General features: G+C 41.3%; 1 protein-coding gene across 1 annotated transcript; it reads left to right on the top strand.

The window, feature by feature from the left end:
- Positions 1-732: 732 nt before the first annotated feature.
- Positions 733-17799, top strand: LOC141764599 (polyunsaturated fatty acid lipoxygenase ALOX15B-like). Its single transcript, XM_074629915.1, has 15 exons — positions 733-903; positions 1084-1252; positions 1616-1823; positions 1994-2072; positions 2633-2755; positions 2867-2970; positions 4235-4389; positions 4544-4687; positions 5230-5418; positions 5609-5695; positions 10161-10330; positions 12756-12877; positions 13024-13124; positions 13913-14083; positions 17030-17799. The coding sequence occupies exons 2-15, from the start codon at positions 1109-1111 to the stop codon at positions 17207-17209; spliced, it is 1977 nt and encodes a 658-aa protein (XP_074486016.1). The 5' UTR covers positions 733-903; positions 1084-1108; the 3' UTR covers positions 17210-17799.
- Positions 17800-26543: the final 8744 nt, after the last annotated feature.

The raw sequence follows: 26543 nt of genomic DNA, 5'->3' as shown, positions 1-26543 counted from the left end.
GAGTTATCTGTAGCCTCCAGAACCTCCTCATTTCAAAACAGAAACCAAAATATGTGGCAGCTGGCTGGAGAAGATCACTAGATAACAACCTACTTGCTCTTGGCTATATCGTATGTTATTTCCAGTAAATATCACAAATAAAACGTGTGTTTTCTGATAAAAAAAAAAAGTACGAACGTTGGAAGATAACATGTACCACTAACCCATCTTTGAGGTGGTTACGTCTTCAGCTCCAGTCTGATCTGGAGCTCACAGTTGATATGTTCCTGGTTTGTTTACATGATGTAACAGAAGTGCAGATTTAACGTATTCAGTGGACAGAGAGCGTCAGATGCGCGATGCAGCGCGACAGTCGGACGCTCGCATCCAGTTAGGACACGGTGTTAGATTATAACCTGTTTTTGTGGACATAACAGCATGTGTATGCGTGCGTGCGCACCTGTGCGCATAAGTGGCAGTATGTATACACCTCTCTGTCAGTTTATGTCTTTCATGAAACATGATAATGTTAAAGATACACTTAATAAAGGCTATATGAGGTGAAAAAAAATGCCCCCCCTGTCAAAGCTGATTGCCGGTCCGCCCCTAACACTCTGGCGCCGACCCTGCTCCAGCCCCCTGCGAGCCTGAATAGGATAAACGGATACAGATAATGGATGGATGTCTCACTTTTAACAGTGGAAAAGCTGGTTTGTCTTTATCAAATGATCTAAAGCAGCCTTAAGGCATCACTATTTGCGTCACATTACTGTCATTTGGCAAAGGTCCAGCACACCACCACCAGAGCTGCCTATTTTCACTGGCTTGACACTCCCACACAATATGTATAAAAAGAGAAATCCACGGTGAGTTCTTTTAACAAAAGAGCAGTTCATCAAAGGAACTTCTTGGTCTTGTTAACAGGTAAGAGAGATGCTTTATGAAATTTAAAAGACAAATTTAATATTAGTTGTTATAATATCTTTTCCAATGCCATTTTCTTTGTGATACCAGTATTTTAAAGTTTTTTTGCACTCAGGCTCATCTAGTGACAGTTATCCTAATAACTGCTGAGAATGGTTATTATTATTCTCTCCCCACCAGGATTCTTCTTCTTTCCAGAGTGAATATGGTGGATTATGAAGTGACCATATCAACTTCCTTTCTCGACGATGCCGGCACTTCAGACAATGTCTTCATTAAGCTGGTGGGCTTTGACGGGGAGAGCGAACACACGAAACTCGAAGGAGGTTCATCCTTCGCCAGAGGGGCAGTAAGTCTGAAATATCCCTCTCTATGTTTAAATGTATGACACGTTTCCTCAACTTAATCTAAATATATCAAATTAGAGAAGCTGATGTAAACCCTCGCCAACTCAGACTCATATAGGCAGCAAAGGGATAAGTGCTGCTCTGCAGGTCTTCAAGCTATGTTCACAAATGTCACCAAAGTAACAAAAATCCCCATAATGGGCTGTAATAAATGTATGTAGTGGACATATTGCACAATTTGGATTTTGTCCACCCTTCCACATTCAGTATTGTATGCTAATTATTGAGAAGTTACAGTTCTTGGTTATCAAATAGACTTTATCTCTTGTAAAATTGTTTTAAAAACTTTTCTGTCGTTACTCCAGGTGTCTCGTTTTACCGTGTCCTGCCCTGCCTCCATTGGAAAGCTGTTCCAGATACAGCTATACAAACAGCCTCTCCCAGAGTTTCCAGAAGACTCTAAATGGTTGCCAACCAAGGTGGTAGTGAAATCCCCTGAGGGAGACACCTACAAGTTTCCCATCTGCCGCTGGATCAATGACTGTGAGCTGGCCTCCTTCACAGAGGAAAGAGGTTTGTGATAATTAGCTCGTCTGACAGCCTGTATGTTGTTCACTGACCTCAGAACACATAAAAGAAAGACAAGTTCTGCAAGTTAGACAATAAAGATGCTGGAGTAAATTCATGCTAATACACTGTATATATCAACAATTGTAAACCTTGTTTTGTTTTGTTTTTTCAAGTTGATATAAAGTCTACAGTTGAATGTGAGGTCAATGAACGCAATTGGGGCGAGATCTCTCCGCCGGACGATAGATATAGGTGAGAGCTCAGAGCTTATACACACTTTAACTTTATGCAGCTCAAAACTAACATGTATCCAACCCTCTTTGGTTGAATATATTCATGATATATCATTTTAAATTAACCACCATATGACATTGTTACACCTGCCAGGGTTTATTAAAATGTATTTTAAAATGTATACTATAACATATGTTGTGGTGGCAGCAGTAGCTCAGTCCGTAGGGACTTGGCTTTGGAACCGGAGCCGGTTCAAGTCCTGGTATAGGATCAAGTACGGACTGTGGACTGGTGGCTGGAGAGGAGCTAGTTCGCCTCCTGGGCACTGCTGAGGTACCCTTGAGCAAGGCACAGACCCCCCAAGCTAATATACTAGGATGGATTAAATGCAGAGACTACATTTCACGGTGTGCTGTGCTGTGTACAATACAATGTGTGACAATAGAAGCTGATTTACATTTACAAAATTGCAATATTGCTTATGTATGCTTGAAATTCTCTAAATTAAAACTGCAGATACACAGGGATCTAGACTGTCCAAAGTTCCTCACCACTCTGCTCTTCTCTATTTTTACAAGCTGGCATGACCCAGAAGAGGAAATACCCCACCACATTAAGGCTGAATGCTTTGAGGAGCTGCCTGATACGGACAAATTCTCCTTCATCAAGACCGCCCAGTTTGCCTACACGTTAGGCACTGGGTGAGGTCCTCATATTCTGTCAGATATCTTTCTATGTAACTATGTACCTGCCTATCAAAGCGATTTAAGGCATCATAAAATGTAAAATTACTCTCTGCTTTTATTTTCTAGTCTGCTTGAGATAAAGTTGAAGAGACTCTCTAATTCCAAGGAGACCTGGGCTGATATTGACGATATCAAGGGGGTGTTCTGCAGCAAACAGACTGACATATCAGGTACCTTCATAATTTAATAGAATACTTCACACTGTATGCATAATAATAATAATAATAATAATAATAATGATACTAATAACTTTTATTTATATAACACATTTTAAAACAAAGTTACAAAGGGCTTTACAATAAAAACAAATATTAAATATATAAATATATGTTTTGTATAAGTTTCAGTCTTAAGTTTATAATAGTTTTACATTTTCAATTAGTTTTTTTTATTTTAGTTTATACTTTTCAATTTAGTTTTAATTTAAGTTAGTTTTCATTTTACAGTAGTTTTAGTTTGTTTTTGTTAGGGCCAATAATGTCTCCGAAGTATGTAGCTACATATACATCCATGGTTGGAGAACTGTGAAGGAATGGCCACAATGTTTAAATATTTTCATTTGGGAATCAAATTGAGTACTCTTTCACTACCACACTCAGTAGAAAACTTGTCATCTGCAATTTCATCTTGACCCCAGTTGGTTAAGATTGGACCTGAGCTGAATAGCTTGGTTAAATGGCATCACGTTCCTGTTATTTAATTTTACAAGACTAGACTAGGATTAATTGTGATGTAATTGCAGCATAGCGTCATCCCCTAGAATGTCAAGTCCGATGAATATCTGTGGTTCAATGTCACGAGAGTTGACGGATATGAATGCTGTCTCCTTTTTTTGGTAGTGATATATTATAGCTAAAAATCTAAAACTAAAAACTATTTACATACATTTTTATTTTATTTGTATTGATTTTTTAACCAAGTAATATCGTTTAAGTTTAGTCTTAGTTTTTCTTAAAGGATTACATTTATTTTCAGTTTAAAATTATTATTATTATTTTCATTTTAATTTCAGTTTTAGTTTACGATATTAAACCTGACCAGAATAAAGTGTGTCGCAATAGTCAAATCTAGGGGAGATAAAAGCATGGATGATCTGCTGATGAAAGGAATGACATGATGGTCACCGATGTAGAGTGAGGGACCCAAAGTTTGCTGCTTAGCGAATTGTTTAGGTCACTAATTTGATGTTTTATAATGAGTTTTCTCGATGCTTTTAATGTTTTATGTAATAATGCGCTTTGAATTGCCTTGTTGCTGAACTGTGCTATATAAATAAACTTGCCTTGCCTCACTGCATTACTCAACACAACATACACAACACAACACTCATCTATACTCCTGATATGTCCCTTAACAATCCTGTTCTTGTTTCTCATTTTCCAGAGTAGCACAAAGTTTGAAACTCAATGAAGTTCAACTCTGTTCTTTCTCCAGCGTACGTCCAGAAACATTGGAAGGAGGACGCTTTTTTTGGCTACCAGTATCTAAATGGTGTCAATCCCATGTTGATCCGGCGTTGTTCAGCTCTGCCCGAGAACTTTCCTGTCACTGACCGCAAGGTCTCCCTCAGCTTGACAGATGAAATGCAGGTGATTGCCTTGACCTTGATTGATTTTAGAGTCATGTTTTGCCCCATGACATGTTAATTTAGAATTGCATGTTGCACTTACATGTTCACTTAGTACACAGTATGTAATATGCAAAATTTATGCATGTGCGTCAAATCATTTCTCATCCTCACAGAAAGGCAACATATTCCTGTGTGACTACAAGAGTTTGGATGGACTGGAACCAAACACCATCGATGAGAAGAAGCAGTACTTGATGGCTCCCCTGGTCCTGCTCCACAAAACACCTGACGATAGGCTGATGCCGATTGCTATTCAGGTGAGATTAGCACTCAAATATAGCTAATAGTGACGTTTTAAGTTTGAGTATTTATTTAAACAACTATCATTCAAATCGTAAGATGTAGGTTCCCCTGCGACAGGAAGCAACCAACTTACTGAAAGTGTATTTGCAAGTAGCATCGACCATGAATAGTATCTATGGCAGCTATGAATCCTCTCTGCTAGGAAAGGCAGTTCATTTCTTCCTGCCCGAGTCATGTAAAAAGGTTCCTCCCATAGCCATATCCAAGTTTAACAGGCTGACAGTTGAGTGACGCAAATAAGTCAAGTCAACTTAATTTAAATGAAACACAACTATTGCTGTTTGTAAGACTGAGGGAAGTAAAGCTTCTGTTCTCAAGGTGACCCTGTGTTCTGACCGGGGATTCAATGAAAATATGAATTTCCACTTCAGAGTATCAAACTAAAAAGCAGATGAAAGCTATAGTAAATAGTCAAACATAAAACAACATAATTGACCAGTCCTGGTAATGAATTGAATGGATTGAATGAACCACATCCTCCTCCCTTCTCCTGCAGCTGAAACAGACTCCAGCAGCTAACCACCCCATCTTCTATCCAACCGATTCTGAGTACGACTGGTTGACGGCCAAGATTTTTGTGAGAGGAGCAGATTTCAACGAGCATCAACTCAATGTTCACCTGCTGCCTGAAGTTTTTGCAGTGTCACTGCTGCGCAATGTGCCGGAGGGGCATCCACTGTACGAGGTAACTTAAAGGGAGAATACTGAACTTACTGTAGTTGTAGTTTTAGATCTTCCAAAGTTGATGAATTATAATGTTTTAGTGTGTATATATATTCAAGTATTTCACACTGCTGAATGGTATAGAAGCGTCAAGCTTTCTGATTTTGTTAACATGTAATAGTGTCACTAACAGAGTTCCCTCTTTCCCTCAGCTCCTCGAACATCACACTCGCTACACGCTGCATATCAACTACTTGGCTCGAGATAAACTAATATCGGAGGATGGAATTATCAAACAGGTACAAAAACACCAACACACTCAGTAGACCATTACCTAAACAATCAAACGTTTGTTTTTTCATTATCATGTACAGTATCTGTCTCTAACTATATTTCCTTACATATTTGACTGTTCCTGTCGTGTGATGAGTCTTTAGAGTGAACCCAAAAGCAGAGTGACAGGCAGGACAGGTAGTTAGAAAATAAAGCGAGCTTTAATCGGGCTGAACACATCCAAAACACAAAAGGCAGGGAGGGGAACCAAGGACCAAACAACAATTAGAAACAAACAACAAAAAACAAACAGAAGATCAAAACCAAAAAATCACAAACCCGGGAAACACGAGGAACACCAGGATAGAGCAGGAGGAAACAAGGAAACATGGAGGACAAGGTAGACGGGGCTGGAGAGACAAACGAACCGACAAGGGCAGAGGGGAAACACACAGGCTTAAGTAATAGACAAGATTACACACAGGTGACACAAATCAGGGCGGGGCAAACAATCAACAAAAGGCGGGAAAACAAACAAAGGAGGGAAGTAAACCCAGACAAGACACAGGAGGAGTGAACTACCAAAATAAAACAGGAAACACCGGAAATATATACAAATAAACCAAATCCCAAATCACAAAAGTAAATAATAATAAGCTGGCACAGCCAGAACATGACATAGCCCCCCCCTCAAGGGACGGATCCCAGACGTTCCACAAACAGAACCGGGTGGGCGGAGGGGGGTCCGGAGGGGGGTCCGGAGGAGGGACTCCAGGAAACTTGGGCACCGATTATCTCAGGCGGACGGCCCGAGGGCAAAACCGGGACAGAGCCTGGGAACTCGGGCGGACGGCCCGGGGGCAGAGCAGAGACAGAGCCGGGAAACTCCGGCAGATGACCCGGGGGCAGAACCGGGACAGAGTCTGGGAACTCGGGCGGATGGCCCGGAGGCAAAACCGGGACAGAGTCTGGGAATTCGGGCGGACGACCCGGGGGCAGAACTGGGACAGAGTCTGGGAACTCGGGCGGACGGCCCGGGGGCAGAACCGGGACAGAGTCTGGGAACTCGGGCGGACGGCCCGGAGGCAGGGCAGAGTCAGAGCCTAGAAACTCCGGTGGATGACCCGGGGACAGAACCGGGACAGAGTCTGGGAACTGGGGCGGGCGGCCCGGGGCCAGGACAGAGTTCGAGCCGGGGAACTCGGGCGGACGGCCCGGGGGCAGAGCAGAGACCGAGCCAAGAAACCCGGGGGCTTGGAACTGTGGCCCAGCAGTCACAGGAACACAGTTTTTGGGCTGAAACCCAGGCGAAACAGGAGGTGGCGGTCCTACCGAAACGGAGGTCGGCCAGACCCCCGACAGGAGACGTGGAACGCAGGTCGACCAGACCCCTGACAGGAGACGTGGAACGGAGGTCGACCAGGCCCCCGACAGGAGACGTGGAACGGTAGTCGGCCGGACCACCGACAGGACCCTTGGAACGGTAGTCGGCCGGACCACCGACATGGAGCGGAGGTCGACCGGACCCCCGACCACACACCTGGAACGGGAGTCGGCCGGACCCCCGACAGGACACTTGGAACAGAAGTCGGCCGGACCACCGACAGGATACTAGGAACAGGAGTCGACCGGACCGCCGACAGAAGACGTGGAGCGGAGGTCGACCGAACCCCCGACAGGAGACGTGGAGCGGAGGTCGGCCGGACCCCCGACAGGACACTTGGAACAGTAGTCGGCCGGACCACCGACAGGACACTTGGAACAGTAGTCGGCCGGACCACCGACAGGACACTTGGAACAGAAGTCGGCCGGACCACCGACAGGATACTTGGAACAGGAGTCGACCGGACCGCCGACAGAAGACGTGGAGCGGAGGTCGACCGGACCCCCGACAGGAGACGTGGAGCGGAGGTCGGCCGGACCCCCGACAGGACACTTGGAACAGTAGTCGGCCGGACCACCGACAGGATACTTGGAACAGGAGTCGACCGGACCGCCGACAGAAGACGTGGAGCGGAGGTCGACCGGACCCCCGACAGGAGACGTGGAGCGGAGGTCGGCCGGACCCCCGACAGGATACCTGGAACAGGAGTCGACCGGACCGCCGACAGGACACGTGGAACAGAAGTCGACCGGACCGCCGACAGGACACGTGGAACAGGAGTCGGCCGGACCGCCGACAGGACACGTGGAACAGGAGTCGGCCGGACCGCCGACAGGACACGTGGAACAGGAGTCGGCCGGACCGCCGACAGAAGACGTGGAGCGGAGGTCGACCGGACCCCCGACAGGAGACGTGGAACGGAGGTCGGCCGGACCCCCGACAGGACACTTGGAACAGTAGTCGGCCGGACCACCGACAGGACACTTGGAACAGTAGTCGGCCGGACCACCGACAGGACACTTGGAACAGTAGTCGGCCGGACCACCGACAGGACACTTGGAACAGTAGTCGGCCGGACCACCGACAGGACACTTGGAACAGTAGTCGGCCGGACCACCGACAGGACACTTGGAACAGAAGTCGGCCGGACCACCGACAGGATACTTGGAACAGGAGTCGACCGGACCGCCGACAGAAGACGTGGAGCGGAGGTCGACCGGACCCCCGACAGGAGACGTGGAGCGGAGGTCGGCCGGACCCCCGACAGGACACTTGGAACAGTAGTCGGCCGGACCACCGACAGGATACTTGGAACAGGAGTCGACCGGACCGCCGACAGAAGACGTGGAGCGGAGGTCGACCGGACCCCCGACAGGAGACGTGGAGCGGAGGTCGGCCGGACCCCCGACAGGATACCTGGAACAGGAGTCGACCGGACCGCCGACAGGACACGTGGAACAGAAGTCGACCGGACCGCCGACAGGACACGTGGAACAGAAGTCGACCGGACCGCCGACAGGACACGTGGAACAGGAGTCGGCCGGACCGCCGACAGGACACGTGGAACAGGAGTCGGCCGGACCGCCGACAGGACACGTGGAACAGGAGTCGGCCGGACCGCCGACAGGACACATGGACCAGGAGTCGGCCGGACCGCCGACAGGACACGTGGAACAGGAGTCGGCCGGACCGCCGACAGGACACGTGGAACAGAAGTCGACCGGACCGCCGACAGGACACGTGGAACAGGAGTCGGCCGGACCGCCGACAGGACACGTGGAACAGGAGTCAGCCGGACCGTCGACCGGACACTTGGAGCTGAGGTCGGCCGGACCTCCGACAGGACGCTTGGAGCAGAGGTCTGCCGGCCCTCCGACAGGACGCTTGGAGCAGAGGTCTGCCGGACCTCCGACAGGACGCTTGGAGCAGAGGTCGACCAGACCTCCGCCAGGACGCTTGGAGCAGAGGTCGGCCAGACCGCCGACAGGACACTTGGAGCAGAGGTCGGCCGGACTGCCGACACAGGAGTAGGCTTGAATTTGGATGGAACACTGAGCAACTTACGAGAACCCCGCCTCTGAGACCCACGCTTCCTTCTAGGGGCTCCAACCCCTAGCAGGTCCAAGCTAGTGTCCTGTATATAAGCATGGCGAGCAGCAGACTGTAAACTTAGTGGGCCTCCCAGGGCAAGTCGGGTTCCCAAGAACAGATCCGGGGCTGATGCTAGCCTAGAGCTAACTGACTGCTGGGGCATGGGCCGGAAGCTCAGGAAGCCAACGCCAACAGCCTGGAGTGGAGAATGGTGACCCGTAGGCAGGGAGACCTGATGGGTGAGCATGAACTGGTTTAGTCTTTTTGTCACAATGTCTAATTGGGGCACAAAATGGCTCACCCATGGCTTCTCCTTAAAATATAGTCTCTGTACATCAAGCTGTTCTAAGATGGGACTCCAAGCCTTAGAACCAGCAGAAAAGAGTTTCTCCACAGTCTTTTCAAAATTACCAACCTTCAAAACAAACATTTGCAGCTCTGCTGGGTCCATTTTACTGGTCGGTTCGTTCTGTCGTGTGATGAGTCTTTAGAGTGAACCCAAAAGCAGAGTGACAGGCAGGACAGGTAGTTAGAAAATAAAGCGAGCTTTAATCGAGCTGAACACATCCAAAACACAAAAGGCAGGGAGGGGAACCAAGGACCAAACAACAATTAGAAACAAACAACAAAAAACAAACAGAAGATCAAAACCAAAAAAATCACAAACCCGGGAAACACGAGGAACACCAGGATAGAGCAGGAGGAAACAAGGAAACATGGAGGACAAGGTAGACGGGGCTGGAGAGACAAACGAACCGACAAGGGCAGAGGGGAAACACACAGGCTTAAGTAATAGACAAGATTACACACAGGTGACACAAATCAGGGCGGGGCAAACAATCAACAAAAGGCGGGAAAACAAACAAAGGAGGGAAGTAAACCCAGACAAGACACAGGAGGAGTGAACTACCAAAATAAAACAGGAAACACCGGAAATATATACAAATAAACCAAATCCCAAATCACAAAAGTAAATAATAATAAGCTGGCACAGCCAGAACATGACAGTTCCTTAGATTGCAGCTTCTGGTGGAGATGGTATGAAGGAACTCCTGAAGAGATCAACGGCCTCACTGACCTACAGCTCCCTCTGCATACATGAAGACATTGCTGAGCGAGGGCTGGAGGATGTGCCGAACTTCCACTACAGGGATGATGGACTCAAGCTTTGGGATATCATCCACAGGTAGTACAGGTGTCCTGATATTTGGAAAATAAGAGCCCAAATCCTGCCCTCTCTACCAGCTAGCTTTTTTTCTCTTGTAACACAGTTGATTTTCTCATAAAGGATTTATTTCATCATGGCCACTGTTTACCAAGAAATAGTTGCAGCATCACCAAGTACCACCTCAGAAAATATTTGGCTCTCTAAGTACCACCATTATGACCGATGTTAAAATACAGTAGCGGAGGCCTACCCTATTCAGCAATGCACAGTTCACGCAGGAGGCAAATTTATTCCTAATAAGAATATTACTTATTTTACAGCCATGCTGTACAAAGGGGGTAGCACTAGAACAGGCACATAAACTCTTCAACACAACTCTCATACTACGCAAGGGTTAGCCTCTCACACTAGGCCTGCATGATATGAGGAACATCTGCGATGTGCGATAACACTGTTCAATATTGCGATGACGATATGACTTGTGATAAATAAACAAATATTGAAGTGTGCATATTACCTATACATATACATATACTGTATTTTATATATAACCAGGCTAAATGTTGTTTCTAGAGCAGCAACAGTAATATTTACAAAATTAAAGTCACCATATGAACTCCTGAATATCTCACTGGAAACAAATCTAACATGTTAATAAAATAAATCATATTCCTGACATGAAAATACTAAGTGAACTTTATAAAGACTGAAGAACACAGACTTCAGTCAGTATCAGTCCTTCCTCCTGTCCTCCTGTCCTGTCCTCTGTCCTGTCCTCTGTCCTCCCTCTGGTGCAGCTAACATTAGGGTTGATAGAGGGAAGACGGGCTGTTTGGTTTCAGCCAGCTGATGAGTTTACAAGTAAGATATGTGACAATCTAACCTAAACAGTCCGACTACACAGCCTACTGCCAGCTTTAGTTTTAGCTGGTACAGCCGAGGGTTACGTTGCTCCGATACTTTATGAAGATAATAAATTAATAACACAGAGGTTCACAGTGCATCACCGCTTCACGTCTTCCATTCCTTCACAATAAACTCCCCGGAAACCTACACTGGATCACTGCTTACTAGGGAACTAAAGTCATTCAGAACTCAACTAAATAACTTAAACCTGTTTACAGTTCGCTGTTAGCCGCCGAGCTAACACGCAATGCCTGTCTAAAGCGGCGGAGGATGACAGACTGCAGACAGAGCAGATTGAAACGTCGTTTTCCTTAACCGTTTCATCATGTTTATGCTTGTTGAACAGGTGTAATGATAACGTGTCTTGGCTTTACACATGCAAAGTTGTATTGAACTTACTAGTAGTTGTAGCTGTCTCCACCGTGGCCTCTCTGATCAGCTCTTCACAGACTGACAGAAAAAAAAGGTTTATCACCCATACTCTAAAAGGAATGTTAAAATTGCTGGAATGTCGTTAGGAATTCCTGGAATAATAGCAGTATCCATTGGAAAGATAAGCTGTGATGGCTACAGGTGGATAACTTCATTGATTGAAATGTCAGTCAGCCCTGACCCCAAAGTAAAGTAGAAGAAGATGACCCAGTCCAGTACTACAGTTTGAGAACCACTGGTATAGGTAGTTTGCTGTGCTTTACACAGTGTGTCTCAGATTTCAGTACAGGATTTGCTTTCCTTTTCCATTTGCAGGGGAAAAAGTTGTTAAACACAACTAGTGCTAGAAACCAAGCAAACAACTGAATCACATAAAACTAATGATGGTAATGAGGACAGGACAGATCAGCTGGCCAGCACAAAGGCTGCACATCTGTGTTAATGAGGTGCTCCAGCAGGGAGCAGCAGTCCTCACAGGAAAGCAACCCAAGAATACAAATGATTAGAGAGGCAATTTTATTCTAGTTAATTCTTCCCCATTTACCTGCCTGGCTATCCTACTCTGCAACGAGAGCCTAGTCTGATTTTGCCACTTCTGATCAGTGAATGAAGTATCTGACTGCTTTAACATGACTTAGTTGACTGAGGCTGTATTAACCAGTATACTGTAAACAAAATATTGGGGATACAATACATGTAGTTTAAGACAATTTACTGTTTAAATAAGAGACCATTCACAACACAGCGTCCTGAAATAGGAAAATAAGAGGGCCCCAATCCTGCCCTCTCTATTAGCAAGCTTTTGTTCTCTTATCTAACTCATTTGTTTTTCTCATAAATTATTTCTGTAATCAGTCTTTCTGAAAAACTGGAAGAAATATAGTGTTTTCTGTCCATCTAAAGGTATCGACTGTAATATCAAAGTTGTATGATCCACTGTGCAGAATATTGCACCAAATTCCTCAAAAGAACAGAACTGATCATTCTAAAGAGATGGCCATTCAATTGTCTAACAAAACAGTGTCTCACTACTACAGTGTGAAGAAAACAATTGTATAATTCAACTAGGAATGTGTTTTACAGAACTGGTTCTCATTTCTCAAAGGTTTGTGAAGGGAATGCTCAGCTTCTACTACAGGACTGACACTATGGTCCAGAGCGACCCATTAGTGCAGAGGTGGATTTTGGACATTTTTGAACATGGATTTCTTTCCAATGCAGGCACAAGTGAGTTTTAAAGAAAAGCTCAATCTTAATGATGATAAATGAGCACTTTTATGTACCATTATAAATGTCATCATAATGCAAACATAAGTCAGATTTTAATTTCTAGATGTCTTTAAGTAATGCAGTTTATTCCCTTTGATTCTCAGGAATTCCTCAGAGCTTCACCACCGTGGATGAGTTGGTCAAGTTTGTCACCATGGTGATCTTCACTTGCTCAGCGCAGCACTCGGCTGTGAACTCTGGACAGGTGATGCCTTTTCATTTAATTATAATGTTGCTATTTTTGTGGAATGAATTCATGAGGTTTTGCATTTTTTCTGGACTGGAGAGAGATGGATGAATTCTGGCCAAAAAAGTGACCTTTGACTTTGAAGATTGTTATCGTTAACATAAACAAGTCTCTACAGCCATGCTCGCAGGTCTGTGAGGCTGCTAAATGCAACAAATGCTAACATACTCAAAATGACAATGCTAACATACTGACTTTTAGCAAGTATAATTTCTACTAAGATCACAGTCTTAGTATACCCTGTTAACATGCACGCATGTGCAAGCATTTCCTAATTAGCACAAAACACAAAGTACAGCGGAGGCTGATGGGAATGTCATTAGTTTTGAAGGTTTTTGGTCATAAACCAAAGTATTGGAAAAATAAAAATTTGATCCAATGATGGCGCTGAATGAAAAGTCAGATGATCACCAACGTTATCACCCTGAGGTCAACATGAATGTCTGAACCAAATTTAATGGCAATCCAGCTGAAAGTTGTCGAGACATTTTTCTGAAATCAAGAATGTTAACCTCATGGTGGCGCTAGAGGAAAAGTCAGGGGATCACCAAATTCATCCTCTGGGGACCATGAATGCCTACAATTTTGTTCCATTTGTTCCAATCCAAATGTCATGGCAATATATCCAATAGTTATTGAAATATTTCAGTGTGGACCAAAATAGCGGACCGACTGAACAACAGTACAACATGGCGTGGCTTCAAAGAGTATTAATCAGTCATCTGTCAATCATTCATTCGTTGCAGTTTGACTATGGTGGCTGGATGCCCAACGCTCCCACCACCCTGCGACGTGCTCCACCAACCACAAAGGGGACAACAAATGAGGACAAGATGCTGAAGACATTGCCTGACCAGGGCACGACAGCTGAAGGAATGGCTGCCATGTGGCTACTTAGCCGGCCATCCAAATATGCCGTAAGTGCCCATAACTTCATGAAAATTAAATTACATAAATCACATTTATGTTCAGGTTGTGTAAAGTTGGTAAATATGTCATGAGAACACAAATACCCTCTTTGACCCACTGAAGAAATCCACTTCCTACAACTAGGGATATCACAAGAACCAATATTTTGGTACCAAACTGATGCCAATAATCTGAAAATGTGACAGTACTCATTTTTCTACAGTACCACAGGTACTGTCAGGGCTCGAGACTCATGGCGTCCCATTGTCCCGGGGACGATAGAAAATGTGTTTGAGACGCAGTAAACTCACTATTGACTCGTCCATGGGACGCACTCTATTTTTTCCCTGATAATGCTACATTGCGAGCAACAAATCTGTGTTGAAATCTTCAGAACAAGAGCTAGGTAACGTTAGCTGTTAGCTCCATACAGGACTGTGCTGCTTACCCGACCGGTTCTCACTCCCAACTTGTCAAATACCACCGTTTGGTAAGTGCCCTTCAGCATCGGAAACCGACGCACAGAGACACCCTTTAGCAACAGTAGGTCAACAGTAGTCGAGAACAGCCCTACTTTTCAGTAAAAATGAGTATGGAGTGCCGCAGGAATGAGTCCTAAGACGCAGCATTTTAGCGGTTCCCTCGTCTCAAAGTCAATGGGTTTTTTGAATGCGTTTTTGTTTAGGTGACTGAAATAAGGTCTGTGATTAAAACAAGCTTAAGAGATTTTAACGTTTTGTTCTACAATATAAAATATGTCAGTAAATATCCCACTCGTGAATTTTGAAAAGTCTTTAAAAAGGCGGTTGATAAGAAGTAACTAAATGAGACTGTAAAACGTCATCATTACGACTCATCCACCTTTACAGCCTTGTTGTGCATACGCACGCTCATGCCACCGTGGTGTAGTTTGTTTGTAGCCTAACATTAGCTTTTTACTTCTGGTGATATTCACACTTCATAAATCAGTACTTCCAATCCCATTGGCTTTTTGTCAAGGGAACCAGTGCGACGCTAACTTCCATGTTGGCCTACAAAAATACGTCATTCCTGCACCACTCTATTGGGCGAAGGTAAATCATAACTTTATCATGATGTGTTCAAATGTAGTTTTTAGTGAGAAATCTGAATAAATCCAGTTGTTTGAGGGAGATGTTTTCACAGCAATATAAATAGATAGTAGAGAGGGAATTATGACCCGTTTAACTCCCTAACCACAACCAGTATGCAAGCGGTAATAAAGGAGTGTATGTTAAAGGTCACATATTATGCAAAATGCACTTTTCCATGTCTTTTAAACATCAATATCTGTCCCCAGTGTGTCTACAGGCCACCATAGTATCATAAAAGACCATCCTCTCTCTTTTTCTCCTCCTCCGTTTGTCCGGAAATGGGTGCAGAAATAAAAATTCGCTTTTTTCCTAGTCTTCTGACGTCATTAGGCAGAAATGCAAGCCATGTAAGGGTTTCCTGGTCGAACCAGAGAGAACCTTCAGTAGCTGACCCCGCCCCACAGCACGTCACTGTCTCTCCTCCTCAACCGAACTTGAGCAAAGTCTGCAAGAACCAGCAGAACAGGCTTCATGTACTCCCATCATCTAAATATAACATGTTCTTTCACAAAGGCTTTATGTAATTACACTGTTTAAACAGATGATATTTATATATTATATATATTTGATGTCATGCATGTAGCAGAGTACAGGTAGTAAATAGTGACTTGTAAGCAACACAACACATTTCTGTTTCACAGTCAAACTTTATTTGAGTTGACAGATGACAATATTAATTATTCACAGCATTTGTAATCATCCCACCTGTTAGTTAGTTATGTTAACATGGTACAGGAGAAAGTCTTCAGCTCTGGTAAACTATGGTAAGCTAAGCTCCGGTGGTCTGTAGTCATGGTAACACAGAGACAGCTACTACTGTAAATAATATACCATTACTCTGATCTTCCATACATTTATCTTTTAGCAGAAATAATGAACTGACTACTGTTTCACATCTTCTATTTTCCACCCTGATGGTCGCTGTGTTTACACACCGTCTCATAGCGGTAGCATGTAGCTAACCCGTTAGCATGTAGCTACATGCTAACGGGTTAGCTCTGTATCTCCCATCTGCTTTCAGCTATCTGCTCTCCTCTGGGATGATTCTGTCGGTCATTTCTCACAGATGGATCTGTAAAGACAGACGTAAAACAGAGTGTATGTTTACGGTTTACAGAGTTGATGCATGAGGTAAACACTGAGTTAACTAACAGAGATATAAATAGTATTATTTACCTGAGAGAAACCGTCAGGAAAACCTGGAATCTGGACCGCAGATGTTCATCATGTGTCGCCGATTTCTGATCAGATTCCTCCGGTAACGTGCGCTGGGTGAAGTTTCTGGTTTATAAACTTTATTCTAGCTGCTATCTCTCCACTCGTGTCTCTCTCTCTCTCTCTCTCTCTCTAGAGAGAGAGAGAGAGAGAGAGAGTGTGACGCTGTTGTTGAGGAAGTTTGATTGACAGAAAACGCTGACCAATCAGAGCAGAGTGGGAGGAGACAGGCTGTGAATCAGTGGTTTTCAGACAGAGGCTGAATTAGGCTCTGAGGCAGGCAGACTCAGGCTGCAGTATGAGAAGAATAAAGGGTTTTTTGAACATTGCAGCATGTAAACATGTTCTAGTGCAACATTAAAATACATCTATGAACCTGGAAATGAGCATAATATGTGACCTTTAAAGTACATGGGATTTATTGTTTTATTTTTGTTTTTTACCGTGGTATCGAATTGGTATCGAGAATCATGGAATTTCACTGGTATTGGTATCAACTACTGAATTTCTGATATCGTGACATTCCTACCTACAACTGTACATTACATTGCCATTAGTTTATGTCTGATAACCATTTCAAATGTAACTGGAAAACATCTATGTCTAATGTATCTTTGATGTCATCAGGTCTTTCTTGGTCAGTACGACGACGACCATTTCAAAAGGGAGATTCCCCGCCAGCTGTTGAAGGCTTTTAAAGGAGAGCTTCAAGTGTTAAGTGCACAGATCAAAATCAGAAACAAGAATCTGGAGGTCCCATACACATACCTGGATCCAGATGTGGTAGAAAATAGTTTGTCCCTTTGAATGTCAGAAGGTGTGACCTCCTCAGCTGTTGGCCAAATCCAGCTACATATTAACAAAAGTGGGAAAGAGAAGAACTCCAAGTTCTGTTCTGTCTGTAATTTCTTTACAGCTTAATTGATTTAACTGTGGGGAAAATGTTCTGTTTTAAATCATAATCCACATCTTAAGTCTTCTTCTTTGCTTGTCAATGAATATACGGGGCATCTTATCAAAATAAATCACTGTGGGAAAATATTATTTTGCATTATGATTGTAACACTTTAGAAGTAAACTGTGCCTTATGACTTATTGTCATAACGAAGTATAAACACTAGGGACCTATGTTTTGCTAAATTTACTATATGCTGTGTCATGTATCTGTGTGAACTGTGTGTCTCTGTTGTTGTTGTGTTGCTGTTTCATCTCATGTGAAATACAATTACTTTTAAAAAACAGAACATAGTATGCTTAGTTTATTAGAAGTAGTCCTGAGGCCATCACCATTTGAATGTCAGAAGGTGTGACCTCCTCAGCTGTTGGTCAAATTAAGCTTAACATTTACAAAAGTGGGAAAGAGAAGAACTACATGTTCTGTTCTGTCTGTAATTTCTTTACAGCTTAATTGATTTAACCGTGGGGAAAATGTTCTGTTTTGAATCATAATCCACATCTTAAGTCTTCTTCTTTTTTTGTCAATGAATATACGGGGCATCTTATCAAAATAAATCACTGTGGGAAAATATTATTTTGCATTATGATTGTAACACTTCAGAAGTAAACTGTGCCTTATGACTTATTGTCATAATGAAGTATAAACAATTGTAGAGACCTATGTTTTGCTAAATTTACTATATGCTGTGTAATGTATCTGTATGAACTGTGTGTCTCTGTTGTTGTTGTTGTGTTGCTGTTTCTTCTCATGTGAAAAACAATTACTTTTAAATAAATTACTTTTATAACACAGAACATAGTATGTTTAGTTTATTAGAAGTAGACCTAACGCCAGCAATAACCAGGAACTAAATAATGTCAGCAATGACCAGGAACTAAATGAGTAATGTCAGTGATGATCAGGATTTCAATGAGTCAGGTCAGCAATGATCAGGAACTAAATGAATAAGGCCAGCAATAACCAGGAACTAAATGAATAAGGCCAGCAATAACCAGGAACTAAATGAATAAGGCCAGCAATGGCCAGGAACTAAATGAGTAAGGCCAGCAATAACCAGGAACTAAATGAATAAGGCCAGCAATGGCCAGGAACTAAATGAGTAAGATCAGCAATGATTTGGATGCAATTAATGTAGCATTTCCTGCTGAATGATGGTCTAACTCTTTTTAACTGATGGTTCACAAAAGCTTTATTGATGACACTGCAGCTCTAAAAACATGCCGGGAACGCACAGTGCTCTTACAGTGAAAGAGCTAATAAAAAATCTAAAACAAAATATTACCATTTTTTAACTCAACAAAATGACAGCTCTGATAGAGTACTACATGTAAGGATATTTAACTTAAAATTAAATGATGAGTTACTTTTTAACCACAATCAAAACATAACTAAAACAGTTAGTGAAAATCACACATAAAATGCTGCTTCAGCCATCCCAATTCAAGCTTGCTTCATCACATATACTACTACAATACTCACTTCCATAGTACAGCATTTCTTCAGACTACATGTGGTAAAGACAATGAATCCTAATTGCTTGTTAACATGACTGAAATTACAGTACATTGAGCCAACATAGCATCACCCTCCTAATAAGAAAACCCCCCCAAACAAAGTCATAATGTCACTCAATATCAGTCACAATAGGAAATATTATTATTATTATTATAGTATGGCAATATTGACCAACCTTATGTCCTTATCAGCCAGGTGCTGAATAGGCTTGCCACGATTTTGTTGGACAATATATTGTCCCAGAAATAATTGCGATAAACGATATTGGCATAATTTTAAGACCATTTAATGCCACTGATATGATGATAATATAATAGCATAAAAGACGTTTTTCACCAGAGTGATGCAAAAATGTGGTGCGGGAATACAGAAAATCCACATGCAAATTTTCTGCATGACAACTATGAACACTGATTCCACTGTGAATTATCCACGTTGCCGTGTTTCTTTTTCGTCAATGAGGCCAAATGAGGCCAAATGAGTTTCCTCCTAAATAGTGCCCGTGTCCACTCCACACAACAAAGACCTATCCAGACAAAGATTGTCTAAAGGGTCAACGTTAACTACACATAAACTAGTCGGGCCCCAAACTTGACGCTAATGCTAACATTAGTTGTTGTGGCTAGCCCCGTTCCGTTCCTCGTTAGCAAGTGCACATCAGCTACCATCTTCATCCTATCTCAGCTGCTGGGAGATCTCCAGCCATATATCGTCCTTTATTTGGTTGTTGAGGTAGTAGTGTTTGTCGTACATTATTGATTATTGTTGAGGAGAGGACAGCCCATTGTTATTTTGAAATTCCATTGCTCCGAAAATACACACTCTCTGTGCAACAACCAGAAGCACATGGCTACTTATTATGCAGAATGACATCAATCAGTTGGAACAAAGGATTTCATTGGTCAAACATATATATATATTTCCACAGGCGGAAATCTGCTGAAATCGAGTTCCATCCGAATATTTTTTTCCCCACACTAATGTTTTGTAGGGGTGTGCAAGCATTCATAAGAACCCACAAAATCTGTTTTTATAAATTTACATGCAAATTTTTTTGGATGAAAATCCGTGTCTGGTGTGAAACGGTTTTAATAATTAAACCAGAACTACTGCCTTGCGGTTGTTTGAGTCAGCCAACCAGTCAAGTTGCAGTTTACATCCATGTCTGTCCAAAATGTCATCACTTCATCATTTCTTCCTAATTGTCATAATTAGCATATGAATTCTTGAGTTATGGCCAACTGTTTTATGATCATTTTATCTGTGTAAAGTGTCTTTGAGTTTCCAGAAAAGCGCTATATAAATAAAATGTATTATTATTATTATTATTATTATTATTATTATTATTAATAACAAAAATTTCATCATTTTATCCTATTAGACATTTTAGTACAAATCTTCATAATTATCATATGAATTTTTGAGTTATGGCCCAAAACATGTTTTTGAGGTCACAGTGACGTTGACCTTTAACCATCCAAATCTAATCAGTTCATCCTTAAGTCTAAGTGGACATTTGTGCTAAATGTGAAGAAATACCCTCAAGGCGTTCCTGAGATATCGTGGTCACGAGAATGGACCGGACGGACGGACGGACAACCCAAAAACATAATGCCTCCAGCCATGGTTGTCACCGATGCAGAGGCATAAAAAGTACATCCTTTAGAAGAGCAATGAACTTTTAATTCTTAAGAATAATCAGACATTGGAATTGGAGTTTCACATTAACAAAATTGAGAAACTGCAGAAGAACTACATGTTTTAACTGATACTTTAGTGGAATTAACCTACTGCATGGGATCGTTGTATGCTTGTCTGTGATTTTTATACAGTCTGACTGATTTAACTGTGTTGAAAATGTACTGTTTTAAATCATAATTCACATCTTAAGTCTTGTTCTTAGTTTGTCAATGAATATACGGGGCATCTTATCAAAATAAATTACTGTGGGAAAATTACTATTTTGCATTATGGTTGTAACACTTTAGAAGTAAACTGTGCCTTGTGACGTCATTATGAAGTATAAATCATTTTGGGGACCTATGTTTTGCTAAATTTACTATATGCTGTGTAATGTATCTATACTGTATGTTAAAAAAATAGGCAACAACTGAAAGTAAGATGAAACCTCTGAGTGAACTGTGTGTCTGTGAGAAAGTACTTATCACAATATGCTTAATTTTGTAGAAGAAAGGAGGTTCCGATAATATAGATTTAACAAGATATTGCTTCAATGGTCCTGTGTTGCATGAGGGAGTTGTTTCTGTCTGTCCTTAGACTTGTTTTTCTCTCTATAGAAAAACTCTTAGCCTCAGAGAGAAACTGCACTTTCATCTCTGAGGTGTGATCCTCAAATAACGCATGTAATAAAGACTTGATTCATAGCATCAAAACTGGTGATCGTTTCTGATTGTTTGACGGCGGTTACGTTCTAAAGCTCAAATAAATAACCATCAAACACTCAACAGGTGATTTACTGTGGACACAGAAATTCTTAGTTTCTCTTTCTTGGTCCTGACCAAAAAAAAAGAGGTCAACTCTGTATTTATTAATGAACTTTACCCTAAGTAGAAACAAGTGTCTGTGTGTGTCCATCATACTGTCAACTGCTGTTCAGGATCAGCTGGTTTGTAATTGGTCAGGTTCTTTTTCATGGGAGTTTTAAGCATATTTAGTTTTAATAAACTGGCTTCTGACATCAGAAATAGCTTGAAGTGATTCTGCAGTGTCAGTATCAACTTGTGAAACTCTTTCACTTTCTTTTATTAGGAATGACTGAATCGTCTTTGCTCGAAAGCTGCACTTGATTCTGGATTTAGTGTGCATCGGAAGACATCCGATTTAGTGCGCAACGTTTCTGCGTGCAAGGGGTTTTTGGTTTAGGTGCGGGATTTAAAACATTTTAAGAATTAAAATTAAAAAGAAATTAGGACTTATGTCTTTCAATAGCACATAGACAATTAAGTTTAGTTTTCTGCAGTGATCAGTCTGCTGGTCACAGAGAGGAAGAAAACCACGTGAAAACCTGATAGATAAACACAACAAATGTACTTGTATTATCTAGATCATATAAATATTTAAATTCCTAAAACTTAAATAGAAAAATAAAGTTTCAAATCTGTGCTTAGATGATTTCCCATTGAAGTGAAGTATTGGCCGATCATCAAGAATCGATGTGGAAGATGAAAAAAACTTTGAAACTGCCATTAAATAATTTGCAGTGAAGTAGAAAAACCTCTGAAATGTTACATTTGATGTAGTGATGACAAGCAGAGCAGATGAGGAGATAACAGACTTCATGGACAAAGACCAGTTAGGCTTCATAAACCTTGTCATGGTTGTTTGGCTCTGGAATAATATTAAAAATATGTCTTCCGCATGTCAGAGACCATGGGTCCTCCCCACATGGACAAAAACGAAACTAAAGGAAAATACAGTACATCCTTGAGTCTGTGTTAATATGTTCATTTCCCCATTCTTCTTTGTGTGTGGGAGTTTAGTAAGGGGCCAGATTAAATTTAATCAGATCAAAAACATTTTTCTGTGGGGAATGGTTGTGTTTTTCAATAGTTGCTTTGTACCGAGGCAAAGAGTTGTACTGTATGTCCGGTGCCTCTCATCTCAACTATGGATCCCTGTAGCTCCTTTCTATAGGTCAGAGGTCATTAATCATCATGTTCAGAGATTTTTCATTATTTTATTGTTGTGAGAAATATGCTAAAAAAAACAACTGGAAATGGTTTTCATCCTGCCTCAGGATTTTTAAGAAAAAAAAAATTAGGTTGAACCCTGTGGTCTTTGTTCTGGAAACCCAGAAACATAATTCTTACACATTAAACTCACTTTCTATTCAAATACAAACAAACACAGTTTTGGCAGAACATCCACACATGGTAAAATAAAAAAATGTTTATCCCTCTTTAACTCATTCTATGGCTTTATTTACATTAAGTAGCCATGCTCTAAAGCAACCCACATTTCTCCCAACAAATTTAAATACGCACATGTCCAGTCATGCTTTTCACACATAATCCTCAATGAACTTTATCTTAAGAAGAAGCAAGTGTCTGTGTGTGTCCATCATACTGTCAACTGCTGTTCAGGATCAGCTGGTTTGTAATTGGTCAAGTTTTTTTCATGTGAGTTTTAAGCATATTTAGTTTAATTAGCTGGGCTTCTGACATCAGAAATAGTTTGAAGTGATTCTGCAGCATCAGTATCAACTTGTGAAACTCTTTCACTTTCTTTTATTAGGAATGACTGAATCGTCTTTGCTCGAAAGCTGCACTTGATTCTGGATTTAGTGTGCATCGGAAGACATCCGATTTAGTGCGCAACGTTTCTGCGTGCAAGGGGTTTTTGGTTTAGGTGCGGGATTTAAAACATTTTAAGAATTAAAATTAAAAAGAAATTAGGACTTATGTCTTTCAATAGCACATAGACAATTAAGTTTTATTTTCTGCAGTGATCAGTCTGCTGGTCACAGAGAGGAAGAAAAACAAATGAAAACCTGATAGATAAACACAACAAATGTACTTGTATTATCTAGATCATATAAATATTTAAATTCCTAAAACTTAAATAGAAAAATAAAGTTTCAAATCTGTGCTTAGATGATTTCCCATTGAAGTGAAGTATTGGCCGATCATCAAGAATCGATGTGGAAGATGAAAAAAACTTTGAAACTGCCATTAAATAATTTGCAGTGAAGTAGAAAAACCTCTGAAATGTTACATTTGATGTAGTGATGACAGGCAGAGCAGATGAGGAGATAACAGACTTCATGGACAAAGACCAGTCAAGCGTTATAAACCTTGTCATGGTTGTTTGGCTCTGGAATAATATAAAAATATGTCTTCCGCATGTCAGAGACCATAGGTCCTCCCCACATGGACAAAAACGAAACTAAAGGAAAATACAGTACATCCTTGAGTCTGTGTTAATATGTTCATTTCCCCATTCTTCTTTGTGTGTGGGAGTTTAGTAAGGGGCCAGATTAAATTTAATCAGATCAAAAACATTTTTCTGTGGGGAATGGTTGTGTTTTTCAATAGTTGCTTTGTACCGAGGCAAAGAGTTGTACTGTATGTCCGGTGCCTCTCATCTCAACTATGGATCCCTGTAGCTCCTTTCTATAGGTCAGAGGTCATTAATCATCATGTTCAGAGATTTTTCATTATTTTATTGTTGTGAGAAATATGCTAAAAAAAACAACTGGAAATGGTTTTCATCCTGCCTCAGGATTTTTAAGAAAAAAAAAATTAGGTTGAACCCTGTGGTCTTTGTTCTGGAAACCCAGAAACATAATTCTTACACATTAAACTCACTTTCTATTCAAATACAAACAAACACAGTTTTAGCAGAACATCCACACATGGTAAAATAAAAAAATGTTTATCCCTCTTTAACTCATTCTATGGCTTTATTTACATTAAGTAGCCATGCTCTAAAGCAACCCACATTTCTCCCAACAAATTTAAATACGCACATGTCCAGTCATGCTTTTCACACATAATCCTCAATGAACTTTATCTTAAGAAGAAGCAAGTGTCTGTGTGTGTCCATCATACTGTCAACTGCTGTTCAGGATCAGCTGGTTTGTAATTGGTCAAGTTTTTTTCATGTGAGTTTTAAGCATATTTAGTTTAATTAGCTGGGCTTCTGACATCAGAAATAGTTTGAAGTGATTCTGCAGCATCAGTATCAACTTGTGAAACTCTTTCACTTTCTTTTATTAGGAATGACTGAATCGTCTTTGCTCGAAAGCTGCACTTGATTCTGGATTTAGTGTGCATCGGAAGACATCCGATTTAGTGCGCAACGTTTCTGCGTGCAAGGGGTTTTTGGTTTAGGTGCGGGATTTAAAACATTTTAAGAATTAAAATTAAAAAGAAATTAGGACTTATGTCTTTCAATAGCACATAGACAATTAAGTTTTATTTTCTGCAGTGATCAGTCTGCTGGTCACAGAGAGGAAGAAAAACAAATGAAAACCTGATAGATAAACACAACAAATGTACTTGTATTATCTAGATCATATAAATATTTAAATTCCTAAAACTTAAATAGAAAAATAAAGTTTCAAATCTGTGCTTAGATGATTTCCCATTGAAGTGAAGTATTGGCCGATCATCAAGAATCGATGTGGAAGATGAAAAAAACTTTGAAACTGCCATTAAATAATTTGCAGTGAAGTAGAAAAACCTCTGAAATGTTACATTTGATGTAGTGATGACAAGCAGAGCAGATGAGGAGATAACAGACTTCATGGACAAAGACCAGTTAGGCTTCATAAACCTTGTCATGGTTGTTTGGCTCTGGAATAATATTAAAAATATGTCTTCCGCATGTCAGAGACCATGGGTCCTCCCCACATGGACAAAAACGAAACTAAAGGAAAATACAGTACATCCTTGAGTCTGTGTTAATATGTTCATTTCCCCATTCTTCTTTGTGTGTGGGAGTTTAGTAAGGGGCCAGATTAAATTTAATCAGATCAAAAACATTTTTCTGTGGGGAGTGGTTGTGTTTTTCAATAGTTGCTTTGTACCGAGGCAAAGAGTTGTACTGTATGTCCGGTGCCTCTCATCTCAACTATGGATCCCTGTAGCTCCTTTCTATAGGTCAGAGGTCATTAATCATCATGTTCAGAGATTTTTCATTATTTTATTGTTGTGAGAAATATGCTAAAAAAAACAACTGGAAATGGTTTTCATCCTGCCTCAGGATTTTTAAGAAAAAAAAAAATTAGGTTGAACCCTGTGGTCTTTGTTCTGGAAACCCAGAAACATAATTCTTACACATTAAACTCACTTTCTATTCAAATACAAACAAACACAGTTTTGGCAGAACATCCACACATGGTAAAATAAAAAAATGTTTATCCCTCTTTAACTCATTCTATGGCTTTATTTACATTAAGTAGCCATGCTCTAAAGCAACCCACATTTCTCCCAACAAATTTAAATACGCACATGTCCAGTCATGCTTTTCACACATAATCCTCAATGAACTTTATCTTAAGAAGAAGCAAGTGTCTGTGTGTGTCCATCATACTGTCAACTGCTGTTCAGGATCAGCTGGTTTGTAATTGGTCAAGTTTTTTTCATGTGAGTTTTAAGCATATTTAGTTTAATTAGCTGGGCTTCTGACATCAGAAATAGTTTGAAGTGATTCTGCAGTGTCAGTATCAACTTGTGAAACTCTTTCACTTTCTTTTATTAGGAATGACTGAATCGTCTTTGCTCGAAAGCTGCACTTGATTCTGGATTTAATGTGCATCGGAAGACATCCGATTTAGTGCGCAGCGTTTCTGCGTGCAAGGGGTTTTTGGTTTAGGTGCGGGATTTAAAACATTTTAAGAATTAAAATTAAAAAGAAATTAGGACTTATGTCTTTCAATAGCACATAGACAATTAAGTTTAGTTTTCTGCAGTGATCAGTCTGCTGGTCACAGAGAGGAAGAAAACCACGTGAAAACCTGATAGATAAATCAGAAATAGTTTGAAGTGATTCTGCTGTGTCAGTATCAACTTGTGAAACTCTTTCACTTTCTTTTAGTGAACAGGGGCCAGATTAAATTCAATCAAAAACAATCTGGAAATGGTTTTCATCCTGCATCAGGATTTTTAAGAAAAGAAAAATATGTTTTAGGTTGAACCCTGTGGT

The sequence above is a fragment of the Sebastes fasciatus genome, chromosome 3, assembly GCF_043250625.1.
Source record: "Sebastes fasciatus isolate fSebFas1 chromosome 3, fSebFas1.pri, whole genome shotgun sequence".
Taxonomy (NCBI): domain Eukaryota; kingdom Metazoa; phylum Chordata; class Actinopteri; order Perciformes; family Sebastidae; genus Sebastes; species Sebastes fasciatus.
Note: the sequence above shows the minus strand (reverse complement) of the source record. Positions and strands in the feature narration are given on the sequence as shown.

Coding starts and splice junctions, on each gene's coding strand:
- LOC141764599 (XM_074629915.1), top strand. CDS start 1,109: ATGGTGGATTATGAAGTGACCATATCAACTTCCTTTCTCGACGATGCC. Junction 1,253..1,615: donor CATCCTTCGCCAGAGGGGCA/GTAAGTCTGAAA, acceptor TCGTTACTCCAG/GTGTCTCGTTTTACCGTGTC. Junction 5,419..5,608: donor AGGGGCATCCACTGTACGAG/GTAACTTAAAGG, acceptor TCTTTCCCTCAG/CTCCTCGAACATCACACTCG.